Raw genomic sequence first — 23,645 nt, 5'->3', positions numbered from 1 at the left:
ATTTTAAAATTGATTAGTTTTACATTGCCGAAATATTTAAACAATCCCTTGTATAAGGATTTTCTAAACTTGATAAGTTGCCTGGAAGATATTTATATTTTATTGAAAGGTGAAGAAGTTTTGTCGCTTACAACGCCTACAACCCATGTGATGCAGTCCACTGTTCTTTCCTTGTAAACATGTCAAGTTAAAGAGGACTCTACCTTTATAGTACAGTGGTAGGCGATAATATATTGAAGTAATCGCCAACGCATTATATAGAGTTGGACACTGATTTTTTGGCCTACAAATCTTCGCAGTAAATACGGTTTATTCGGTTCAGTGCAGTTCAAATGCGGTTTAAATGTGATTTAAATGTGGTTTGAATGTGGTTGCTCTATTTTCATAGACCTCTGATTATGCTGTTATAGTATATCATCGCAAGGTTCTTTTTTTAGCAATCCCCTACTAGATATCTCATTTAGAACACATCCATCATATCATACCTATTTTTAGAAAATCATATAAATTCTATGGTAGACAAGTTTTCAGAAAACACAGAACTTTTAGGGACAACCGAAGAACCATGGGAACTTTTTACACCCAAAAAAGTTTCAAGGAGACAAATATAGATTTTTGTTAATTATGTATTAAAAACCATTTTGAATAAAATTGAAAGGCATTTCTTTTTAAAAAATTGATGTCTGAAATTTTGATAAATTAGACATTACAGATGAGTGATAAAAGGGTTGGGTTTCTGTTGATTATAAACATTCAGAGATACGTTGATTGTGATAAACAAATAGTGTTAAATCAGCTGATTACTGGAACTTGTTTTATCTTAATATAGATAGACATATTTCAATACAAACATATAGTTATTAGAATGCTGGGAACAAGAATACAGATTCTAAATATTCTTATATTTCAACTCATCATTCTTAATACCTTAGGTTTGTACGTTTTCTTCTTCATTCTTTCATTAAAGGAATTGTAAATGTTATTTGTGGAGACCCTCCTTACAAAGATGAAAATGCCCGATTTACAACGATTTCCTTAAAACTTGTATCTCTTCAAGAAATTGTCGTTTTTCTAGGTTTAACAGATATAAATTCTGATCTTTCCTATATGTTTTCCTGCACTAGAAATGCGCAAGTCACGTTTGTAGAGAATTAAAAATAAAACAATCAGTTTTCGAAATTTTAAACATTGATATCTAATTCATATACTTAATCCAACAAGCTAGGGTACCGTTGTGAATCGTAAATTGTCATCTTCGCATGAAGGGTCACTTTAAATTACCTTGCAGACCCTTTAATATTAAGTGTTTAAATAATACTAGAAATTTACATGAATGTGGAGGCTAAAAAAGGTTATATTTCCAGTTCCAGAGACCGTATATTAGTAATAAGTGTAGTTAATTATTTACTGTTTTATTTTACTTTACTTAATCTAACTTTGTGATTATTAAACGTTTTCCGGACTATTTTTGTAATAATTCAACGTTTTCTGGATTAATTTTGTACTATTAAACGTTTTCCGAACTAATTTTGTAATAATTCAACGTTTTCCGGACAATTTTTGTAATATTAAACGTTTTCCGGACTATTTTTGTAATAATTCAACGTTTTCCGGACAATTTTTGTAACGTTTTCCGGACTATTTTTGTAATAATTCAACGTTTTCCGGACAATTTTTGTAATAATTCAACGTTTTCCGGACAATTTTTGTAATATTAAACGTTTTCCGGACTATTTTTGTAATAATTCAACGTTTTCCGGACTATTTTTGTAATAATTCAAAGTTTTCCGGACTATTTTTGTAATAATTCAACGTTTTCCGGACAATTTTTGTAATATTAAACGTTTTCCGGACTATTTTTGTAATAATTCAACGTTTTCCGGACAATTTTTGTAATATTAAACGTTTTCCGGACTATTTTTGTAATAATTCAACGTTTTCCGGACTATTTTTGTAATATTAAACGTTTTCCGAACTATTTTTGCAATAATTCAACGTTTTCTGGATTAATTTTATAATATTAAATACGTTTTCCGGACTATTTTTGTAATAATTCAACGTTTTCCGGACTATTTTTGTAATATTAAACGTTTTCCGAACTATTTTTGCAATAATTCAACGTTTTCTGGATTAATTTTATAATATTAAATGTTTTCCGGACAATTTTTGTAATTGTTCAATGTTTTCCGGACTATTTGTGTAATATTAAACGTTTTCCGGACTTTTTTGTAATAATTCAACGTTTCCTGGATTAATTTTGTAATATTAAACGTTTTCCGGACTAATTTTGTAATAATTCAACGTTTTCCGGACAATTTTTGTAATATTAAACGTTTTCCGGACTTATTTTGTTTTCTTTTTAATAATTTTGGAACTAATTTTGGTAATGATTTTTTGTGAACGAAAATAAAGTCCTGTTTAGAGGGCAAGACTATGAACGGAAGTATAGTAGTCAGCACTTGGAACTTCCTAGAGGCAAACCTGGCAGCATGGCAGGTACCACTTTCTGATAAAAGAAGTAAAGATTGCATTTCCTATGCGAAACCTCAGCATAAATTCAGTTAATTGTACTTGTGTAATATGTATTTTTCAATGATTCATGTTTAAATACAGGGTGCCCCGAACCATATTAAACCGTTTATAGATTCAATAAACTAACATTTTCAGGAGTATATAAAAAAAGAGTATTCTGTAAGTAATTTGGCCCTAATGCTTAAAAAATTTCCAATATAAAATGAAACGCTCTGTATAATATATGATAAATAAAAACCCAAAAATGTTGGAGGAAATATTTCTAGGTTCTTGAAAAGGGTGGTAATGTTTTGGACAGCATAGAGGTATAGTTACAACATTTTAATAATTAATTTTGATAAAAATTATATAAACTTTTATCGTTTAAAGCTAGGAAAAAAGTTTTGGGTGAAAACTTACTTCTATTCTTCTTTAACATTTGCTTGCAAACATAAAGCTGTTTAAAAGTCCTTTGTTTAATTTATGTATACAAATATTATATTCAGGAAGGGTGTACTGTCTGTGAAGAACTTCAGTGTGACGGAACGGTAATAGTAAATTCATTCCATTGATTTCTAAATAATATTTGAACTTGGGTAAAGTGATTCTCCATGTGATTTAAATTTATTTTTAATTTGGGAAAGGAAAACAATACACTAGGGATGCCCACAAATAGGAAGACGACATTTTAGCAGTGTATGATAAAATAGTTTTATCAGTGTAGCTAAGCAATCAACTATTTAGGAATGATTTTTTATTGTTGTCCTTCATGTTGATCAAACTATTTAAAATTAAACCAATTCAGTGTAACAATCGTCTTCTTATTCTACGGTTTTTTGTCTCCCCCTGTACTTGAACATCCTTTTAAAAGTGAGATATGTAATGTGAGTATAGTGATTCCAGGTATCCCTGAAAAAAAAATTAGAGATCGGAACTGGGTATGATAGTCCTGATGAACATATTTAGATGTTAGGTAATTTCCCAAATGCATTTCCCAGGGGTATTTTTCCAAGTGGCAACTTCGTAGCCTTTTCTAGTCGCAGAGATCTGCCCCTAACCTATTCTAGCCACAGGGATCAGTAACATTTTGTATAGGTAACATTTCGTATAGTACACTTTGTATAGGTAACATTTCGTATAGGTTACATTTCGTCTAGATAACATTTGGTATAGGTAAGATTTCGTATAGGAAACACTTAAAGTAATTTTTCGTATAAATGTAAAAATAAAGATGAAAAATGAAACACCGAATATCAGCTATTTTGGTATTTGGACTTGAGGAGGCAAGGATGTTGGTACTAATTTGCTGCAACACTGCTGGAACATTGGCCAGGTTGTCAAGGACACCGACCTCATGTTCTTTAGCCTTCTTGGTCAGGAGCTGATTACCATGATCATGCAGAGGAATTGATTGTCCTACAGGTTCCCTATTGATTTCCGGGTGGAAATCCTTGCCTTACAACTTCTGTTTGCACAGGTCCAATAGTTAACATTTTTTCCAGTACTATTAAAGGTATATTTATGATAGTTGTTATCGATTATTGCATCCTTTCCACGAGTAGACTTAGTAAGTCTTATCAGAGACATGCTTGAGGTTTTTGTAATTTTGCGGATTTTCTTTAAATGGTTCGCAGTTTTCTTAGTGAAATATTCATGATTTTCTTACAAAAATATCTCGACGTTCTTTAATTTTTACATTTATACGAAAAATTACTATGGATGTTACCTATACAAAATGTTACCTATACGAAATGTTATCTATACAAAATGTTACCTGTACGAAATGTTACCTATACAAAATGTTACCTATACAAAATGTTACCTATACCAAATGTTACCAAAACAAAATGTACTAGACAAAATGTTACTATACGAAAATGTACTATACGAAACGTTACTGATCCAGCCGCAGTGCTCGGCCCTTAGACCATCCTAGCCGTAGCACTGGCCCTCACTGTAACATAGGCGGTGCCCCAGAAGGCTAACCTAACCTTAAATGTACATTAGGGAAATTGCACATTTGGGAAGTTACCAATGGGAAAAGACTTTCGGAAAAGTACACCCATTTTTGGGATAAAAGTACACCCATTTTTGGGATGAAAATAGATGTAGTTCAGATGAACCTTTTTATGTGGGATATGGGGCTAGTCTTAATGAACATGTTAAGGTCAAAAATAGATATAGTTCTGATGAACATGTTTAGGTTAGATATGCGGGTAGTTCTGATGAACATGTTTATAGGTTGGATATGGGGGTAGTTCTGATGAACATGTTTATAGGTTGGATATGGAGGTAGTTCTGATGAACATGTTTAGGTTGGATATGGGGTTAGTCCTGATAAACATGTTTAGGTTGGATATGGGGGTAGTCCTGATAAACATGTTTAGGTTGGATATGGGGGTAGTCCTGATAAACATGTTTAGGTTGGATATGGGGGTAGTCCTGATAAACATGCTTAGGTTGGATATGGAGGTAGTCCTGATAAACATGTTTAGGTTGGATATGGGGGTAGTCCTGATAAACATGTTTAGGTTGGATATGGGGGTAGTCCTGATGAATCTGGTGAGACTACGCTTGATGCTATGATCATGGATGGAAATACACTAAATGTAAATATTATAATCAATTTATTTATTGGTTTGTCTTTTTTGTGCCTCTGTTTTTGTTGCTGAAGTACAGGGTGTCCCACGAAACATGACAGTTGGTAAATAGTTTTGAATGTCGCCTTCCATACACCGTATTAGATATTAAAGGCGGTTTGCAGTTTATTTCGTTTAAAACATCTTTTGCTCAAATATATTTTACTTTAAAGTTAATTTTACTATAATATGACTCCTATATAATATACTTATTATTGTCTTTGGTATTAAACAACCTAACAAATTTTGGAAGAAGACATTCTAAACTATTTACCATTTGTCATGTTTCGCGGGACACCCTGTATAAGACTCTCAAATACAATTAAAAAGACTGTAGATTCTATATTTGGAGAATGTCATCTCCGATTCACAGCCATGCCCTTCACGTCTACGACCCCTTTAAGCTTGTATGTGCTGCTCCCCAAGAACGGACTTTTTAAAATGAGGTCATGATTTTTATTTGTTAAACTATTCTGTGATTTCACAAAAAAAAATCAAAAAGCTTGGATTTTGAAAACAACTCTCATGAACTGTACTCTCAGATTTTATATTACCTGTAGTCTGAGACTGTTGTACCGTACTGCAGGTTGGTGCTGTTGGTTGCCTGCAGTACATAAAGCCTGTAATGAGGGTTGCCAGGAAGGTTTTAGATCATACCAAACATACTCTACTCGTCGGGGAGAAGGCAACACAGTTTGCGGAAACTTTCGGTAAAATTCCAGATACTTTTAAAATATATATTGCGGAAATTTTCGGTAATGTCGATACTCAATTGCGAATACTTTCGGTAATATGGATTGTTAAAGTTTGCAGAAAGGTTTATTTTGCGGAAACTTTCGTTCCGAATTGAAGTTATCCCTTGGTCAACATTAATTTATGCAAAGTCAAAATAAAATGAGATTTGATAAAAACTGAAATGAGGGCGAATATTTATTTAAATTGTATTCATTCTAACTGAATATGTTTGGATATATGCCTTTTAAAGTTTTACACCTTCAAATTTTGAAATATAAGAAAGACATTATAAAAACGGCAAATCTAAATATATAAGTGAAAATAAAATCAGCACAGTCTTCACGAAAACCCTGTAAATTTAATTAAAATGATATATGTAAGAGCAAAACTCAATTTTATTCAGGATTCAAACGAGAATCACTTTCGACAGCCGAATCTACCGAAAAATGGAAAAAATGGAAGGTACGTTTATTTTTCTTTATTTAACTAATTGCACTTCTTTCCAATCTTATATGTTACTTGCAGAACAATATTTTTTTTGTTTTGTTAATTTCAATTGTTAAATGATCGTAGATGCTTTCAATAAAATACATTTATTTAACATAGGTTTAACATTTAACTTTTTCGTATTTTAGAATAAGCTCAAAAATGTGTCATGGAAGAACAGGTTTATGATATTTCCAACAGTTTAGAATGACCCACAAAGGATAAGCCTTTAATGATGACCTTAACTCCTGAAATTTACGATCCAAAGGTTCAGTTTGATCGAGAAAAGAAAAGCAAACCATTAATTTTAGAAATTAAACTGAGGAAAATCCATAGTCGTCCCTGAAATCTCAACCCTTGCTTGTAACCTAGTGTATAAAAGTGAACCAGATATGGATTTCAAAGATGTGTTCAGATATTGTCTAATTTAAATCCGATGTTTATTGGAACACCCTGTATAGGAGAATAGATGCCAGCCTAATTTCTGGGTTGATATGCAACCTAGTCCTGACAAGCAATGTGGACCTTATACTCCTACTCTGGCAGGTATAACAAGAATTTAGAGCGTGTTACGTCTTTTTTTTTAATAGTTCACTTTAACAATTTTTCCTTCTGCAGTAAATTATTTATCACTGAGGTTGTCATCAAATTTAATTCCTTCGAAAAAAGATGGCTTCTATAACAATGGACTTTGATGACAAGATCAATAAAACCAGGCGCGATTTTGTCATCGAGAGAAGTTTTTCAAATTCGCAGACAAAGAAATAATATCCGGCATTTAATCTAGCCATTTTAGAAGTACATTTATTGCTTCTAGATATAAAGACATATTAAATACGAGTGTGTAAAAGGAGAGGAAGTTGAGAAGGTCTTCTCCGGTTCCAGGGTCCGACACAACTGATTTGCGGATTTCATAATCCTCTTTCGGGGATTTCATATCCTCTACAGAAGTCCCCCCTAAGTCTCGAGGACAGAGAGAGTCGAGACTGATAATTAGCTCCTTGTAAGTGTTTACGGAAAAGGAGTAGAAGGAGTTCTGGTGATGATATTATTCACAACTAGTTGTTTGTGGACGAGTATCTCCTGTATGAAGAATGAGTATGGTGTATTCTCTCCTTATACCAGATACCCAATATATTCTATTCAAACTGTTTTTACTCCGCTGGACGTTTCAGATTTTACAGATACATATTAATTTTGTTCATACAATAGATAACATACATTTTTTGTAAATATTCCACAATTTTTTTTTCAATTAACATAATTAGTAATTACTTTTATTGTTCAATTTTGTTTACATTTAAAAATGTGCGAATTTTACAGATTCGCAACTAGGTGTACCCCCCGGTGAAGTATGCGAAGTGTGCAAAATTGATGGATTAGTGTCTGCAGATTAGAAACAGACACACATAAGTCAATCACACACACACACACAAACACCTTATCTAAGTAAAGGGGTACATTAGGCACACATTGGAAAATCTTTACATATACAGGAATGATACTTAGATGAAAATATTTCTAATTCGTATTTTTTTCCACATGAACAGTTAGTTAGGATTTAAAAGTTTATGATAATAGAGAACGTAGATGTAATTTCAAGTGTCTTTTTAGATTCACTTATCAAGGAGGACAGACTTTTCCTAATCCTTTACAGAAACAGACTTTTCCTAATCCTCTACAGAAACAGACTTTTCCTAATCCTATACAGAAACAGACTTTTCCTAATCCTCTACAGAAACAGACTAATCCTTATTCCTCTACAGAAACAGACTTTTCCTAATCCTCTACAAAAACAGACTTTTCCTAATCCTCTACAGAAACAGACTTTTCCTTATTCCTCTACAGAAACACACTTTTCCTTATTCCTCTACAGAAACAGACTTTTCCTTATTCCTCTACAGATTTGACATGTGGGCACTACATGGAGGAAATGGATTTGAGTACACATTTGAGTCGGAAAAATCGTCTTCCTTATATTTCGAATTTATTTTAACAATATTAAATACGAGTGTGTAAAAGGAGAGGAAGTTGAGAAGGTCTTCTCCGGTTCCAGGGTCCGACACAACTGATTTGCGGATTTCATAATCCTCTTTCGGGGATTTCATATCCTCTACACCATCCTTAAACGTGTTAAATGAGTTGTAAAGCACCATATTTGAACTAAATTTTCGCTTGAAAATTTGAAAACTTGAAAATAAGCTGGATTCAACGAAATGCAGACCAAAAAAAATTTTTGCAAAGAAATAAATATTTTCACAGATTTAGATTGTTGAACATATTTTTCAAAATCCTACCAAGCTCGACACAACGCATATTAAGAAATTTATTTTTTATATTTAAACTTTTTCTTTAAATTTTTTAGATTTTGATGAAAAAAAGCATGGGAACAGTGTAGAATGGGGGAGGTTTAATCATGATACAATAGGTAAGGAATATAAATATGGATATTGTATTTATCAATTTTATCAATTAAAAAATATTTTCAATCCCACTTTTCTCGAACGAATTTGCCCAGGTAGATTTCTGGGAAAAAAACTTTTTTACAAAATCCAACAAATTGTCAAAATCAATAGATTAAAAACCTTTGTTGCAGGTATGATTGGTATAGACGTAAACGGTAATGTTGGGGCGGGAACATCTACTAATGGAGCAAGCTATAAAATACCAGGGTAGGTTTCAGTTAGTACAATCAAGTGAATAATAAATATGTCTTATCATTTCACAAAAATGTTTTAAAAATATGATCACAAATCTTTAAAATTTGGTGAAAATAAAAAATCTAAATATTTAGGAGAGTTGGAGATTCCCCTATACCTGGAGCTGGGGCATACGCTGACTCACAGGTCGGAGCAGCAGCAGCTACAGGTAAACAGGAGCACTAGCAGCAGCAGCTACATGTAAACAAGAGACTCAGCAGTAGATACAGGTAAACAGGAGCATCATGAGCAGCAGCTACAGGTAAACAGGAGCACCAACAGTACATACAGGTAAACAGGAGCATCAGCAGCAGCAGATACAGGTAAACAGGAGCACCAACAGCAATAGATACAGGTAAACAGGAGCACCAGCAGCAGATACAGGTAAACAGGAGCACCAACAGCAATAGATAAAGGTAAACAGGAGCACCAGCAGCAGATACAGGTAAACAGAAGCATCCGCTTCAGATATAGGTAAACAGAAGCATCCGCAGCAGCAGCATCTACAGACAAACAGGAGCATCCGCTTCAGATATAGGTAAACAGAAGCATCCGCAGCATGTACAGACAAACAGGGGCATCAGCACCAAATACAGGTAAACAGAAGCATCCGCAGCAGAAACAGGTAATCTAATTTAGAAAAATATCAGGAGATGGAGATATAATGATGCGTATCCTACCCTTTCATCTAGCAGCAGAAGCTTCTACCTTGAGATTCTAATATAGAAAAATATGAGGAGATGGAGATATAATGATGCGTACCCTACCCTCTCTTCTAGCAGTAGAAGCTTCTACCCTGAGATTCTAATATATGAATATATCAGGAGATGGAGATATAATGATGCGTATCCTACCCTCCCTTCTAGCAGTAGAAGCTATGCGAGCTGGTTCTAGCCCACAAATGGCAGTTCAACAGGTTAGGGACAAAGAAAATTGGAATTTACAATAAAACTAAAATTGTTTTCCCTATTTCTGTCTTTAAAATATCTATTATTTCTATTATTGTCCAACCTAGATTTCTAATACAGGGTATCCCACGAAACATTGCATTTGGTGAATAGTTGTCAATGTCTTCTTCCACATATTGTATTAGATATTGAAGCCTTTTTGCAGTTTATTTCGTTAAAAAATCTTTAACTGAAATACATTTTACTGTGAAATCACTTTTACTCTAATATTATATAATATTTTTGAATTTTCTCTTTGGTATCCAACAACTTAACACTTTATGGAAGAAGACATTTTAAACTATATTCATCTACAGTCATGTTTCGTAGGACCCATGTCCTTTCCTTTTGCAAGACCACATTTATTAGAGCCCAACACCATTGCGAACACTCTCAATGTGATTCTTGTAATGTTAAATGTGTTAGCTTGGCAATTAGGTAAATTTAATGGTCATAATTTTGAAAAGAAGAAAAAGTAAATTTGATGAACTGTTTCTAGGTGGTGAACCGGATATCTGTTTCTAGGTGGTGAACCGGATATCTGTTTCTAGGTGGTGAACCGGATATCTGTTTCTAGGTGGTGAACCAGATATCTGTTTCTAGGTGGTGAACCGGATATCTGTTTCTAGGTGGTAAACCGGATATCTGTTTCTAGGTGGTGAACCGGATATCTGTTTCTAGGTGGTGAACCAAATATCTATTTCTAGGTGGTGAACCGGATATCTGTTTCTAGGTGGTGAACCGGATATCAGTGAAGTATCCTGAGTTTATGGGCGCTGTTATAGCGGTTAACCTACGGGGGGAGGTAGGGGCAGCTTGCCATGGAATAGGTAACTAGACAATTTTATCAAGATTATGAAAAAATAAATCAGAAAAATTCTGATCTTTTAGTTTGGCTTTGATTTTAAAACCCCCATCGGTGACGTTTTTTTTACCAAACGTTTTTCCCCTGGTTTGAAGAAAATCGGTTAAGGGCTTAAAGAATTACTTCGACATTACATATTTAACGTTTAACATTCAGCAGACTTTCCAGATGTGACTTTTAACTGAGCAAAATGAGATAATCTCATTCTTGCCTTGTGGGAAAACCGAACTCATATATTAGTGAAAACTTCAGATTTAATGAATGCTAGGTCGGTTGTACAGGGTGCCCCACGAAACATGATAGTAACAAAGGCAGACCACAATTATAAAATGTCAAGACTAGGGGTATCATGTGCATAGGAACTATAAAATTTGGTTCTAAAAAATGCAACAGATTATTTCAACGATCAAAGACGACCTTCATTTCGTCTTGCTACTGTCATGTTTTGTGAGACACCCTGTATCTAATGATAAAGCATAGCTTGGTCAATTTTTGGACTTTTAATTTAAAGAACCTAAACAAAAACTATATTCTGTAAATGCCATTACTAAACTTTGCTATATTTTTATCCTAATTGACAATATAAAGGAAATACGAACCAAAAACGATTATTTTTGGTTCTTTTTTTGCATATATTTTCTTTGAACGCCAAATTTAGGAAAAGAACAGCAAATTTTCATTGAATAAACCATTTTGAAATATGTAAAACTTTGCAGATTTTTGTTTAGAATCTTGAGAAGTCCAAAACCATAAAGTTGATAAAAATTAAACCAATTGCTCTGTCCCATCACTAGTTGTATGAGTTATATACCTGCGTGAAGAACTTGAATTTAAACATTTAACAGCTTCCAGCTTCAGTAAGATTTATCCATAAAAATGTTAGGTATTTGCCCAAGGGCGACTTCCCAAGTTACAACTCCTCAAATGTGCAAGTTCCCAAAAGCGATAACTTCCCCAAGGTTATAGGTTAGGCCTTCTGAGGCGCCACAGGCAATATTGGGGGCCGAGCGCTGCGGCCAAGGCAGACTTGGAAAATTGCACATTGGGAAGTTATTACTTAGGAAAATACCCTTGGGAAGTTGCATCTTGAGAAAATACCTAACTTCTAAATAAATATATAACGTTATCCGATAATAATCTTTCTACAATTTCAGCCGAGTTCCCATACGTAGTCTCCAGTTCGTTTAGTGGAGCAGGCGAGCAGCGCACAGTTCCTTGTTTATAAACATTGCGACATCTGTAATTTGAAAATCCGTGCGAAACATCTGGAAATTACGTTTTTAGAGAAATGAATACACACTCGAAATAAAAAGCCCTTTTTTAAAGTTTGAAAACTTCAACGTCATTGTCATACAGAGATATTCATAAAGAAACGGAATTATTTAACCATTATGAGAAGACTTGGGTATCATCTTTGAAATTTCCAGCATTTAATTTTCAACCTAATTTTTTAAGCATGATTCTTCAATTTCCAAAGGACAGCCCTTTTTGTTAATTGAAAATACCAGATATTAGGAATTTTTTAAAGATTTTTTATTTGTTGGCATCACCACATTTTAGAAATGGTAGGAATGGATTATTAAATAGCTAAGATTGTGTTGACAAATGATTGCTGCTAACAATTTTATTGATAAAATGTCGTCTCTTAAAGTACAAGACTATTACCTGGATATTCATTCTTAATATTATGTATACAGGGTGAGTCAAAAAAGAGTGTAATTTTGTGCAACTCTTCTGTATGGTGTTTTTTTAATATTTTTTAAAATTTTGTATTTTTTTGGTACTTAAATGGTCCAAAAAAAAATCCGCGAACCTTTCTTTCTGTCAAAATCAAAAGTTCAGAAAAACAAAAATGTGTAAATAAATTGTTTCTATCGAAATCTAAAATTTTGAAAAGATTGAATCACAGAATCTCAAAAAATTTGCAAAATTGTAATTAGAAAATTCGCAATTTTCAATTCTGGTATAATTTTTTCGGAAAAATTGTTTTTCAATGATTCTTAAGGTTTCAACTAAACAGCGTATATTTAATACTTTAGAATATACTTAGAAGAAAGGAACTAAAGAATTTAAATAACTTTTCCTTAAAAATGAGACCTAAACAAAAATGTGCAAATTTTTGCTTATTACAATTTTGCCAATTTTCTGTGATTCTGTGATTCAATCTTTATAAAATTTTAGATTTCGATAGAAATAATTTATATACACATTTTTGCTTCTCTAAACTTTTGATTTTGAGAGAAAAAATGACTCGCGGATTTTCTTTTGTACCAAAAAAAATTGCAAATTTTCAAAAAATATTGAAAAAACACCATACAGGAGAGTTGCACAAAAAAAGGTACAATTTTGCACCAGGCGCCGCAAATCACACTTTTTTTTTGACTCACCTTGTATATATTATTGTTAAAATAGAACCTAAATTGAAGGTTTACAGCGATTATTATTATCATTATTAGAATGAAGAATAAATTTACCCGATCTTTTTATTTAGAAAACAACAATCACAGGATTACTAATCAAATATCTAGATTTGAAGTTAACAAAATTAAATCTTTAAAACATTTTCTGTTAACAATTATAAACCAGAAAGTTAGTTTTCCCCTGCTTTTTTGACATATTTCGCCTTTGATACAACAAAAAAAATTCTTTGTATTTACAACTAAATTTTAGATTCACACAATTAATGTCTTTTTCTGGTAGATCAATAATAATATGAGATTTTGATTATGCTATTGCGTTCATGGTTTATAATAATAAATAAATTAACTAACTTTAATCAGGGATGGCCACAATTTACCATTTTTACAGAGATGGCAACATTATCTAAATTCAAATTTTTAAAGGGATGGCTACGAATTCCAATATAAACGTATTTAGGGAATGGCCTAAGATCATTTCTACAATATACATTTACATTGCACAGAGATATTATCAAACCTTATGATTAACAATGTTGTCACACGTAAAGATCAAAAATATAAAACTTGGCCTAAGGCCGAAATATGAATATACATTTTAAATCACAGCGGATCAGAATTAAAGAGTCAATATATCAATATTAGGCTTAAATTACACAAAGTACAATTTATCAAATAAATCACGAGAAACAGGGAGGATGAAATATTAACAAAACTTGTATATCATATATTAATTTAAATAACAGATAGGACACTAGATGTCGTCTTTTCAAGAATTGGATGAAACTCGTTCACAATACTAGTGTTCTATCTGTTATTTTAATTAATCTATGTTGTAAATGAAATTTAAAACTGTGAAGTTTGTGAAGACTGTGCTAGTTATATTGCACGATTTTCTTCAAAACCGCTTAGCGCATAATTGCTGCTTGTTGTTCCATTATAGCGTGCTCTTGTACAATTGCCGCAAGTTCTTGCAACCATTCTTCCAACAACACTGCCGCCATTGCCATTCTAAATAGTGATTTTAAATAAATACATTAGTTAATAAAATTTCTAGGACCGGACTTGAGATTGGTAAAAACCTGTGTGTATGAGGAGGTATGACAGGTTGAGTTCTCTGGTTAGACAAGGAGAGAGGGTTTGATCTTCGTCCCAACATATTCAGCAGTTTACTTCCTCTCCGGGAATATTCCCCTGAAAGAAAATGAAAAAGTTAGGTTTAAATTTCTATCAGTTCTGAAGGGTTCAATTAGGATAAATCAGGTTTATAAGCATAACAATCAGTAAGTTTAAATTTGTTCGTTCTCTAGTAGAGTATTCTGGCCAACCAACCAAACAACAAACCACCCAACCAACCAAACACCCAACCAACCAACCAACCAACCGAGATACCTACCAAAAGAAGCTGGCAAAGATGTGATGCTTGCAGTACTCATACTCTTACCAGGACTTAACCTGAAACAGTTATTTTATTTTATAAAATATCTACATTCTACATGTAAATTATTTTAATCTCCATGCATAAAATATCTACAATCTACATGTATCATATCAAAAACGTTAATCTTACCAACTGTCCTTTTTATTGCTCCACTTAATATGTTTTGGAAAAGTTTAAAATCTAAATTTGTTTGATCGGCTTATGCCATTCAAATCAGATTAAACTTGCAATTACTATCATACCCTGAGCAATATTTCATTGAATCAATTAAACAAATTAAGATTTTTTTTACTGATCTTATAATTTTCCATATTTTGAATGCCCCCCCCTTTGATGTTGGGTCTAGAGCAGTATCGTCCATTATTATGTATCAATTTCTTCTACCTATCCTGAAGGAATTGTCGTGCTTGTCTAACTGCCTCCTCAGCTCCCAGTAGACCAGGCATCACAGAGTCAAGACGAGACCGAGCGGTACCTAAATATGCACTGCATTTAAGGGACTGTGGACATAATATCTTCCAATTATAGAGCGTCATGTCCGGTTTACAACTGAACCCTTAAAAGCTTTGTATAATCAAGAATGAAAGGGTTATCCATGTTTTTAACTTAAAGATCTAGTTCCTTAAAGAACTCATTAAGATTCCGAGACGTTCCAATATATTTTACATTATTCGATTAATTGTCTTAACAAAAATATCAAATCGGAGAGTAGCCGAAATGTATAGATGTATGTACAACAACTTTAGTAACATCCTTTTATACAAAAATGCACAATGTACACATCTTTTCCTTAGATACTTACAAATTGCCTGTATTAGTGTTGTACATGAAGGTTGTACAATTATATCAGGGTGGGTGAGAATACAGCGTAGGAGGGGTTGAGGGAATGCCGCCAACTGAAAACATAAGTCTTAGAATTTTCATGGGAATTTATCTTCCTAAAAACATAGATTACTCGCTATATTTCGACCAACTCTTTTGATATGGCAAAAAATGAAAATCATTTTGACAAAAAGTAATAGAGAAATCTTTAACGTTCATATTATTAACTATTATTAACTTTTTATTTAATCCGTTATCCGCATGAGAGAGAAAGCATATCGAAAATAAAACTTTGAATTCTATATTGCCATTTTCTTTACTAGTTTGTACCTTTGAAATGATTGCAGTTACTCTAAGGTTAAACGCCAGCTTGTTCTGTTCAAAGTTCTGCACCGAGGTGAGGAGGGAGGTGAGGAAGGGGCCGAGGGACGGGGAGGAGCTGGGGGAGGGATGAAGGATATCATTGAGATGAGGACGATCTTCAAGAGGGAGGGAGGGACGAGGGGAGAGTTCAAGAGGGAGGGAGGGACGAGGGGAGAGTTCATCACTGCACAGGCTAGACAAGGATAACCTGAAAGAACATTTTTAAGCTTTAATTTTTTGTTAAATAATTTAGATAAAAATGTTAAGAAATTCAACTTTTTAGTTTAAAATAAGACATTAAATTAAAATATCTTCTCCAATATATACAAAGCAGTGTTCTTCACATTCAAATAAAAACTATAATAACGTCTAATCAATAAGATTCATCTTATTGATTATAATGCTTATAATAAATTGATTATTGATTATAATGCCTATAATAAATGAAATAGTCTACTGAGTTAGGACAATATTTTTGCTCGCGCCCGTGATGTAAAGTTCCATCATCAGATTTCTTAAAGAGCAGTTTCCACAAAATCTTAAAAACGAAGATATCTTCAAACCTTATTCATAGATTAGGTACTGTTGTTACTAACATTAGTTTCAATACTTTTTCCATGAAATATCCCTTAAAACTACATTGAAAAAGTAATTAAGTTTTCTGTTTAGTACAGGGTTAATGGTTATATACAAGGGGAAGAGGTGGCGTCAATGACTTTCGATTGCTCTGGGAAAAATATGAAAAAGTGGGGATCTTCAGGCATTTTTCTTCAACCCTAAATAATACTTTTTCCCAAAAATCTTGAATTTGTAACAAACGCCTCGTGGATTTGTTGGAAAAAATATATACCCCTGATTAAAATCGGCCTCTACTTTCGACAATATGTGATGATTTACCTGTCCTCGTGTTGTATTCTGGCGAGGACGGTTTTCAGTCTCTCCTTTGTAATCTCCGATCCTCCGACAGCACTCCAGAATTCAGTCTCTTCCTCTGGAGACAGAGTGACCTCCTGATTCAATTAAAGGACATGAATTATTCACTTTTCATGCAGGTTTATTGTTAGTTTTCAAAATCTTCCAAAAAAAAAGACTTGGAATTTGAAAAGTAATTTTTTTTATAGTGCAGCAAAACAATTGAAGAAAGGATCCTATATTTAATATCTTAAAATGTTTTACAAATAAATATTGAACTTCAGCTATTTTCAACTTCACCTCCTCAAATGCCCAATAGGTTGTTAAGCTAGAAGAAATAATTCATGAATAAATGAAATTGGCTTGTAATACATATTTACATTTCCAAAAACTATTTCACATGCCCTACTAGTATTAAGCCAGTATTACGGTAACCCATGCCTGTATTCTCAATTATTATGGGGACCTCTGTATTCAATTCCCTAGTATTATGGGGACCTCTGTATTCAATTCCCTAGTATTATGGGGACCTCTGTATTCAATTCCCTAGTATTATGGGGACCTCTGTATTAAATTCCCTAGTATTATGGGGACCTCTGTATTAAATTCCCTAGTATTATGGGGACCTCTGTATTCAATTCCCTAGTATTATGGGGACCTCTGTATTAAATTCCCTAGTATTATGGGGACCTCTGTATTAAATTCCCTAGTATTATGGGGACCTCTGTATTAAATTCCCTAGTATTATGTGGACCTTTGTATTTACCTCTGCTTCTAGTTCCCAGTTTCCGCTGAGATATCCACTACTCTCTCCGCTTAAACTTCCAGAACCTTAACAATACTAGGATTTAAAGTGACCTTTCATGCAGAGAGGGCTATGCCTGATTTACAACTGTGCCCTTTTACTGTTCATCAAGTGAAGAGAGCTCCGAGTTTAAATCTATTGAAAACCCCTTGAATTTATGTAAAACGCAGTATACGCTGCAGTGCATACCGCGTGAACTGAACACTTTTATTCCCTGACATAACTGTTAAAAGCAGTTTCCAAAAACTTTTATTATCTGCAAATTTTATTGGTCGTTTGAACTATTGCACGTGGTACCACGAGTAGTTGTTCAAACGACCAATAGTTCAAACGATAACATTCGCATAGGACATTTTTTTGCTCATGTGAACTATTAAAAAAAATAGTTCAATTGAGCCGAAAAATATAAAGTTTAAATGAGAAAACAAAAAATTTAGTTCAAATGAGCAAAAAAATAGTTCAAATGAGCAAAAAAAATTGTTAAAATGAGCAAAAAAAATAGTTCAGCAAAAAAAATAGTTCAAATGAGCAAAAAAATAGTTCAAATGAGCAAAAAATAGTTAAAATGAGAGCAAAATAAATAGTTTACATGAGTCAAAAAGTAGTTCAAATGAGCAAAAAAATAGTTGTCCCTTTAAAAACAGAGGAAAACAGCAGTAGTAAAAAAATTCATCGGGTCCAATAATTTTTCTAAATTTCATTCTCGCAAAAAGTAGTTGTGTAAACTTTTCTCGAGAGTGTAGACAATCATTCAGAAAAAGAACAGAAAATCAAAAAAACCCATCCAATTATATCAAGTAAAAAAATGTTCAACCTGTAGCATTGTCAATGATTTGTACATTGTCGTGAACCAGGTCGCTATCGAGGATAAACCCTGCTCTCTCAATCTTCATCCCTAATCATTAAGATCAATAAATAATGTAAAAATATTTTTAAACTTTATCCTATTGACTTCACTTCTGCATCATTGCATAATTTTGAATCAATCTTGAAATAAACTGTCACGAAAACTTGGTCTGAATTAACTCCAAGAACTTCCCCTCCCATGTGTAGTGTACAGATATACCAACTATTTCAAGTTAGGCTAGGTTAGGTAGATCCGCTAAGGTTGCTGTAAGTAGGGCGGGAGGGGGTGAGGCCAGGCGACTTTTTCTTAGATTTTACCAAAGAATTGTAAATTATGATTTAAAGTACTACCTAAACTCTGCTGACGAGTTGCTCTGGTCTTAATTGAACGCCTGAACTCATCGCTACCATCATATCTGCATTAGAAAATACTGATCATATTATAGTTCTTTCTAATTATACATTTATGTACCATGTACTGTAAATTGTACTGTATTTATTGACAATGTACAGTAAATTGTTCAACAGGGTGAATTAGAAAATACTGATCATATTATAGTTCTTTCTAATTATACATTTATGTACCTTGTACTGTAAATTCTACTGTATTTATTGACAATGTACAGTAAATTGTTCAACAGGGTGAATTTTTATCTGTGGTTTTAATCTTTGCAGATTTGACAAATGAAACTAAACTAAGTTTTGGAATGGAAATTAATTGCCTGATTTTAAAATATAAATCAGATCGTTTGGAAACTCTATGAACTAACTAGTCAAAAGAAACATAACTTCGGAATTAACTGAATTGAAAAGGTTCAACTTTATGGCAATTTTAGGATCTTGAAAATTATTTTTAAATGCTGACAATTAGAGAAAATATATTTCAAAATAAAATTATAATTTTCTATATTCTTGTCTTTTTACCTATTTTTCCATTGAAGGCAGTCACATGCAGTACTTCGAATAATCTGCCGACAGGTTCTAAAATGTAACATTGTTAATATTGTTGATCCCTCAAAAAAAGTGTCAAGACCGTAACAACTATAATTAGAGGCTTAATCTGATAGTCTCGAAATACATTTAACTGAATAGAGAGAGATATAGTTAATCCACTTCTCTTAAGTTTTAAGTGGTTTAGCTTAGTCTTCGCGGTTCAACTACTTCTTGCTATTTAGCAAATCTTCTCAATGGGTCTTAATGTTGAGAAAAGCTGAAAAGTTAATTAAGTAATTTACATAAGCTGAGAGGTACATCAAATTTTCATTAAGAGCAATTTATTTTAATTGATTGAATAGTAATTAGTTCATAGTTATCGAATCTTAAAGAGACCTTACAATATAAATACTGAATAAAAACTTAGGATATCACCATCCTTGATATTTGGATAAGGACTGGTGTTTGACATCGATTCGAAATCTATTGATAGAAATCTTTTTTCTCCCTTATGTTTTAGGACGATGTGTAAAATCAGATGAAAAAAAACCAATCGATATCGAATTTACTTCGACTTTATCCAATACCAATATCATTTTCCCCTAAAACTCTATTTAACTAAAAGGTAATTTAGAAAAAATGTTGACAGTCCCTTAACTGTATTTACTACCTAATATACTGCTGGTAGTTACTGGTTCCTACATAAACAGCTCCCGGGTAGCTGGTCGGGTCACCTAGGCTAGGATCCAGACATCCAGGTTCCTCGGAGCCAGGGGGAGGCAGGGGGCGGGAAGGAGAAGGGTGGGATGCGGCGGAGAAGGGGTTACGTCGAGGCGTAACAGGGGTTTCAGGAGGGTCACATGACACTGGAACTACATGATTCAATGATTAAAAATGCGCAACTTTATCGATTACATTTTTTAAAAATGTTTCTATTATAAAAATGGACTACAGTGAGTCTCAAAAATAAATGAATAATTAATTTGAGACTTTTTCACACGAAGCTTAAGAATTCTTATCTATTAGTTTGTTGTGGAGAAGATTTACCTAAGCTCAGGAATTTAAAAGCAGCGCGACCCTGTGGATCCGCATAGCAGATTTTATCTCTGGAATAAACAGATCAATTAATCAATCAATCAGCCAATCAATCAATCACTCTATCCACTCTATCCTCATATCCACTCTATCCACTCATCCACCTATCCCTCTATCAACTCTATCCACTCATCCAACTATCCACCTATCCACCTATCCATCCATCAATCCATCAATCCATCAATCACTCTATTCACCTATCCATCTATCTATAGAAATTTTACCTATGGGAGGAAAGTAGGTAGGTACATGATATTAAATATTGAAACATTACCTATGGGAGGAGAGTAGGTGGGTACATGATATTAAATATTGAAATATTACCTATGGGAGGAGAGTAGGTAGGTACATGATATTAAATATTGAAATATTACCTATGGGAGGAGAGTAGGTAGGTACATGATATTAAATATTGAAATATTACCTATGGGAGGAGAGTAAGTAGGTACATGATATCAAGTATTGAAATATTAATCCGAACATCACGTCCTCCAGATTAAAAGAGAGTATTGTTTCAAACAGGGAAAGGGTCACAACGCTAACCTTAAATTAATTGTTGAAAAGTGTTTTTTTTGGAAAATTATTTAAATTCTGTATTTAATTATCATAAAATATCTTACTTGACTAGAAGAGTTGATCCTTGATATTAGAGTGTCCTTTATACTTTTATCATCTACTGAGAACGTCATTAAAAACCTAGAAAAATTAATTAGATAAACTTTTCTAGAAGGTTAAAAACAGTGCTTAGGATCTATTTAATTTTGATGCGGATCCGGATCCTGGATCCGCACTGGAAAAAAATGGATCCGGATCCGGATCCAGGTCATTTCATTAAGATTTGCTGAATTTTTTGAAAAAAAAATACTTTTCAAATTTTTATAATTTCTTTTTTTTAAAGTTCGGAGTTGGGTTTTAGGAGTACAAAAGTTGTTCTTGCAGTTTTTGGTTGATATTTTACCCCTTGGATCGACATCCTAAGCACGGGTTAAAAATATTGAAAACAGTTGATGTCCAAGTTTTTATTTACCTCTGAATAGTGCACAGGATCCATTAAATTTTGATGCGGATCCGGATCCGAATTTTGAAAATTTGTTGTCTTATTTTTTCGCTTATTTTTATGCTAAAACTTGATGAACCATTCAGAAATCGGGAAATTTTTATAATCTCTCTTTTATAATGGTTAAATTTGAGTTGAGAGTAAATTTTGTTTTTGCAGTTTTTGGTTGATTGTATGAATCCGCATATTTTAGCGGATTCGGATCCAGGAAGCCAAAATCTTGCGGATCCAACGGAAAAAGATGTATGTACTATTTCAGAAAAAATAGAGAAAAAGAGATTTGATAAAATTTAAAAATATGGGATGAGTAAATCAAATCTTTAGAAGTAAACACACTATTAAAATAAAAGAAAACACTACAGATAAAACTTGAAAGAAAAAGATGGAAAAAACTAGAAATTGTGAAACTAACCGAATGATGAGAACAACCAGGGGATCTGCTGATATCTCTGTCAGGAAAAAGTTCAGGTACGCAGTGTACGCAATTATTTCCTAGAGTTAACATATCTTATTATTTAAAAACTGATAAAATATGTTCACTTAAACTTTGCAACCCTTTTTCTAGTGATAAGCTTAGCTACGCTTTTGTGGTTAATGTATTTGCACGCAATTCTTCGCACATTTAAAATATATAATATCTGAGAAAACCCCCAGTGTTGCCTGAAAATCTAAATTTTTATATCAACAAACTTAACTTGGAATTTTAAAACCAAGTTATTAACTTTCTCCTGTGGTTCTAACGTGTTCCCCAATAAATCGGGACCTAGTTAAGTGTTAATTAATGAGATATCATTGAAACATTTTGTGAAATAGAATACTTATCAATCCGTTATACTTACAGATTCAGTATCTGATGTCAGAGCTGGACCAAGAATAGGATTTAAGAATCCATTGAGGATTAGCTCCAATAGTTGGGAACTGATGGATACAGGGGATATCTAGATATATATTAATAAATAAACCACTTCAGGATTAGATCCACTAGTTGGGAACTGATGGATACAGGGGATATCTAGATACATAATAATCGATTAACCAATTAATGAATTTAAAAATATATCCAATAGTCGGGAACTAGTGGATACAGGGGATATCTAGATATATTAATCAATTAATCAATTAATCAATTAATTAATTAATCAATTAATCAATTAATCAATTAATCAATTAATCAATTAATCAATTAATCAATTAATCAATTAATCAATTTAAGAATAGATCCAATAGTCGGGAACTAGTGGCTACAGGGGATATCTAGATACATATTTATCAATTAATCTAATTATTTATCAATTAGTCTAAAACGACCAAGCTTATATTTGCTTGATTCACTTCTAAAAGAGGTCTTTCATATGCCAAGCTGCTCTTGAAAAATTCTATTTTTCAAAAAGACAGCAAGGAGGCCCAAAATGGCTGATCTTGAATAGAAGTGGTATTGGATAAAACTACACCTCTAAGAAAAAGTTTTGTAAGGAGTTTCTAAAAATCTCCCTCTAATTAAAATTTTTAGAAGTTTATAGAAAAGTTTTGAAAGGAGTTCCTAAAATCTCCCTCTAATTAAAATTTAGAAGTTTTAAAGTTTTATTTGTTATACCGACACTTAAAGAACTTTAGTTACCCTGTGCAATAGACACCTATATTACAGTGATATGTAGACACTGCTTCAAGTACCTGATATAATAGACTTTGAATATATACTTTACGTGAATATATAATAGACCTGTGCAATAGACAATTCAATTACAGTGATATATAGACACTGCTTCAAGTACCGGATATTATATACTTTGATACTTTATTTGAGTACTTGTAACTAAATATAACTCCGATACTGCTGCTGTATTGTTCAGGCTTGGTTGGCAGGCAGATTGGAAGTTGGACAGTCGACCCAGCAAGAGTTGGTCTGTTGATCAAGCACCATCGGAAGCAAAGGGAAGGATTGACATTGAGGAGTTGCTCGTCCAGACAGCTTAGACCTTAGTATCGGAGGTCGAGCTTAATCAACTTAGGATTGGGTGTACCATATTAACGAGCAAATATTCTTTTAGTACGTTATATGTGCTTATATAATT

General features: G+C 33.0%; 3 protein-coding genes across 12 annotated transcripts in view; 2 read left to right on the top strand and 1 right to left on the bottom strand.

The window, feature by feature from the left end:
* Positions 1–799: 799 nt before the first annotated feature.
* Positions 800–12,207, top strand: LOC111712079 (N(4)-(Beta-N-acetylglucosaminyl)-L-asparaginase). 4 transcript variants are annotated; one of them, XM_023486591.1, is made up of 14 exons: positions 801–932; positions 2,423–2,496; positions 2,799–2,837; positions 3,018–3,059; positions 5,043–5,120; positions 5,737–5,860; positions 6,289–6,347; positions 6,833–6,917; positions 8,737–8,799; positions 8,968–9,043; positions 9,166–9,239; positions 9,895–9,986; positions 10,751–10,847; positions 12,037–12,207. In XM_023486591.1, exons 1-14 carry the CDS (start codon positions 866–868, stop codon positions 12,105–12,107), a joined length of 1,041 nt encoding a protein of 346 aa, XP_023342359.1. In that variant the 5' UTR covers positions 801–865; the 3' UTR covers positions 12,108–12,207. The 4 variants fall into 4 exon arrangements, with proteins under 4 accessions (XP_023342361.1, XP_023342360.1, XP_023342362.1 ...); XM_023486593.1 differs by lacking the exon at positions 12,037–12,207 and having other exon boundaries at positions 800–932; positions 10,725–10,841; XM_023486592.1 differs by lacking the exons at positions 10,751–10,847; positions 12,037–12,207 and adding an exon at positions 10,517–10,670 and having other exon boundaries at positions 800–932.
* Positions 12,208–14,076: 1,869 nt separating this feature from the next.
* LOC111712089 (FTS and Hook-interacting protein homolog) lies at positions 14,077–22,530 on the bottom strand. Of its 2 annotated transcripts, XM_023486611.1 has the most exons (18): positions 22,413–22,530; positions 21,986–22,065; positions 21,137–21,212; positions 20,941–21,059; positions 20,469–20,527; positions 20,092–20,293; positions 19,413–19,469; positions 18,840–18,904; positions 18,457–18,537; positions 17,604–17,668; positions 16,823–16,935; positions 16,107–16,133; positions 15,893–16,076; positions 15,543–15,636; positions 15,125–15,215; positions 14,696–14,754; positions 14,382–14,493; positions 14,077–14,310 (listed from the first exon to the last, which is right to left on the bottom strand). In XM_023486611.1, the coding sequence occupies exons 3-18, from the start codon at positions 21,203–21,205 to the stop codon at positions 14,208–14,210; spliced, it is 1,500 nt and encodes a 499-aa protein (XP_023342379.1). In that variant the 5' UTR covers positions 21,206–21,212; positions 21,986–22,065; positions 22,413–22,530; the 3' UTR covers positions 14,077–14,207. The 2 variants fall into 2 exon arrangements, with proteins under 2 accessions (XP_023342379.1, XP_023342378.1); XM_023486610.1 differs by having other exon boundaries at positions 15,893–16,133; positions 22,413–22,529.
* Positions 22,531–22,860: 330 nt separating this feature from the next.
* The window catches only part of LOC111712081 (histone-lysine N-methyltransferase EZH2), a 58,393-nt gene continuing 57,608 nt past the window's right edge, over positions 22,861–23,645 (top strand). For 4 of the 6 annotated variants that reach the window (XR_002767381.1, XR_002767383.1, XR_002767382.1 and 1 more), the window contains exon 1: positions 22,862–22,916. The gene's annotated coding sequence lies outside the window, so the exon portion shown is untranslated. Of the gene's footprint in view, positions 22,917–23,645 lie in introns of all 6 variants that reach the window. The other 2 variants (XM_023486597.1, XM_023486595.1) reach the window with 2 other exon arrangements.

Source organism: Eurytemora carolleeae, unplaced genomic scaffold (assembly GCF_000591075.1).
Source record: "Eurytemora carolleeae unplaced genomic scaffold, Eaff_2.0 scaffold807, whole genome shotgun sequence".
Taxonomy (NCBI): Eukaryota; Metazoa; Arthropoda; class Copepoda; order Calanoida; family Temoridae; genus Eurytemora; species Eurytemora carolleeae.
This window is presented reverse-complemented; position numbering and strand designations above follow the sequence as displayed.

Bases quoted from the DNA above. Each gene is read 5' to 3' on its own strand.
- LOC111712089 (XM_023486610.1), bottom strand. From the start codon at position 21,205: ATGACGTTCTCAGTAGATGATAAAAGTATAAAGGACACTCTAATATCA. The intron at 15,637-15,892 runs GTACAAACTAGT...TTATGTTTTCAG, and splicing joins TAACTGCAATCATTTCAAAG to TTGGCGGCATTCCCTCAACC. The intron at 14,755-15,124 runs GTAGAAGAAATT...TAACTGTTTCAG, and splicing joins CGACAATTCCTTCAGGATAG to GTTAAGTCCTGGTAAGAGTA.
- LOC111712079 (XM_023486591.1), top strand. From the start codon at position 866: ATGCTGGGAACAAGAATACAGATTCTAAATATTCTTATATTTCAACTC. The intron at 6,918-8,736 runs GTATAACAAGAA...TAAATTTTTTAG, and splicing joins TTATACTCCTACTCTGGCAG to ATTTTGATGAAAAAAAGCAT. The intron at 10,848-12,036 runs GTAACTAGACAA...CTACAATTTCAG, and splicing joins GGCAGCTTGCCATGGAATAG to CCGAGTTCCCATACGTAGTC.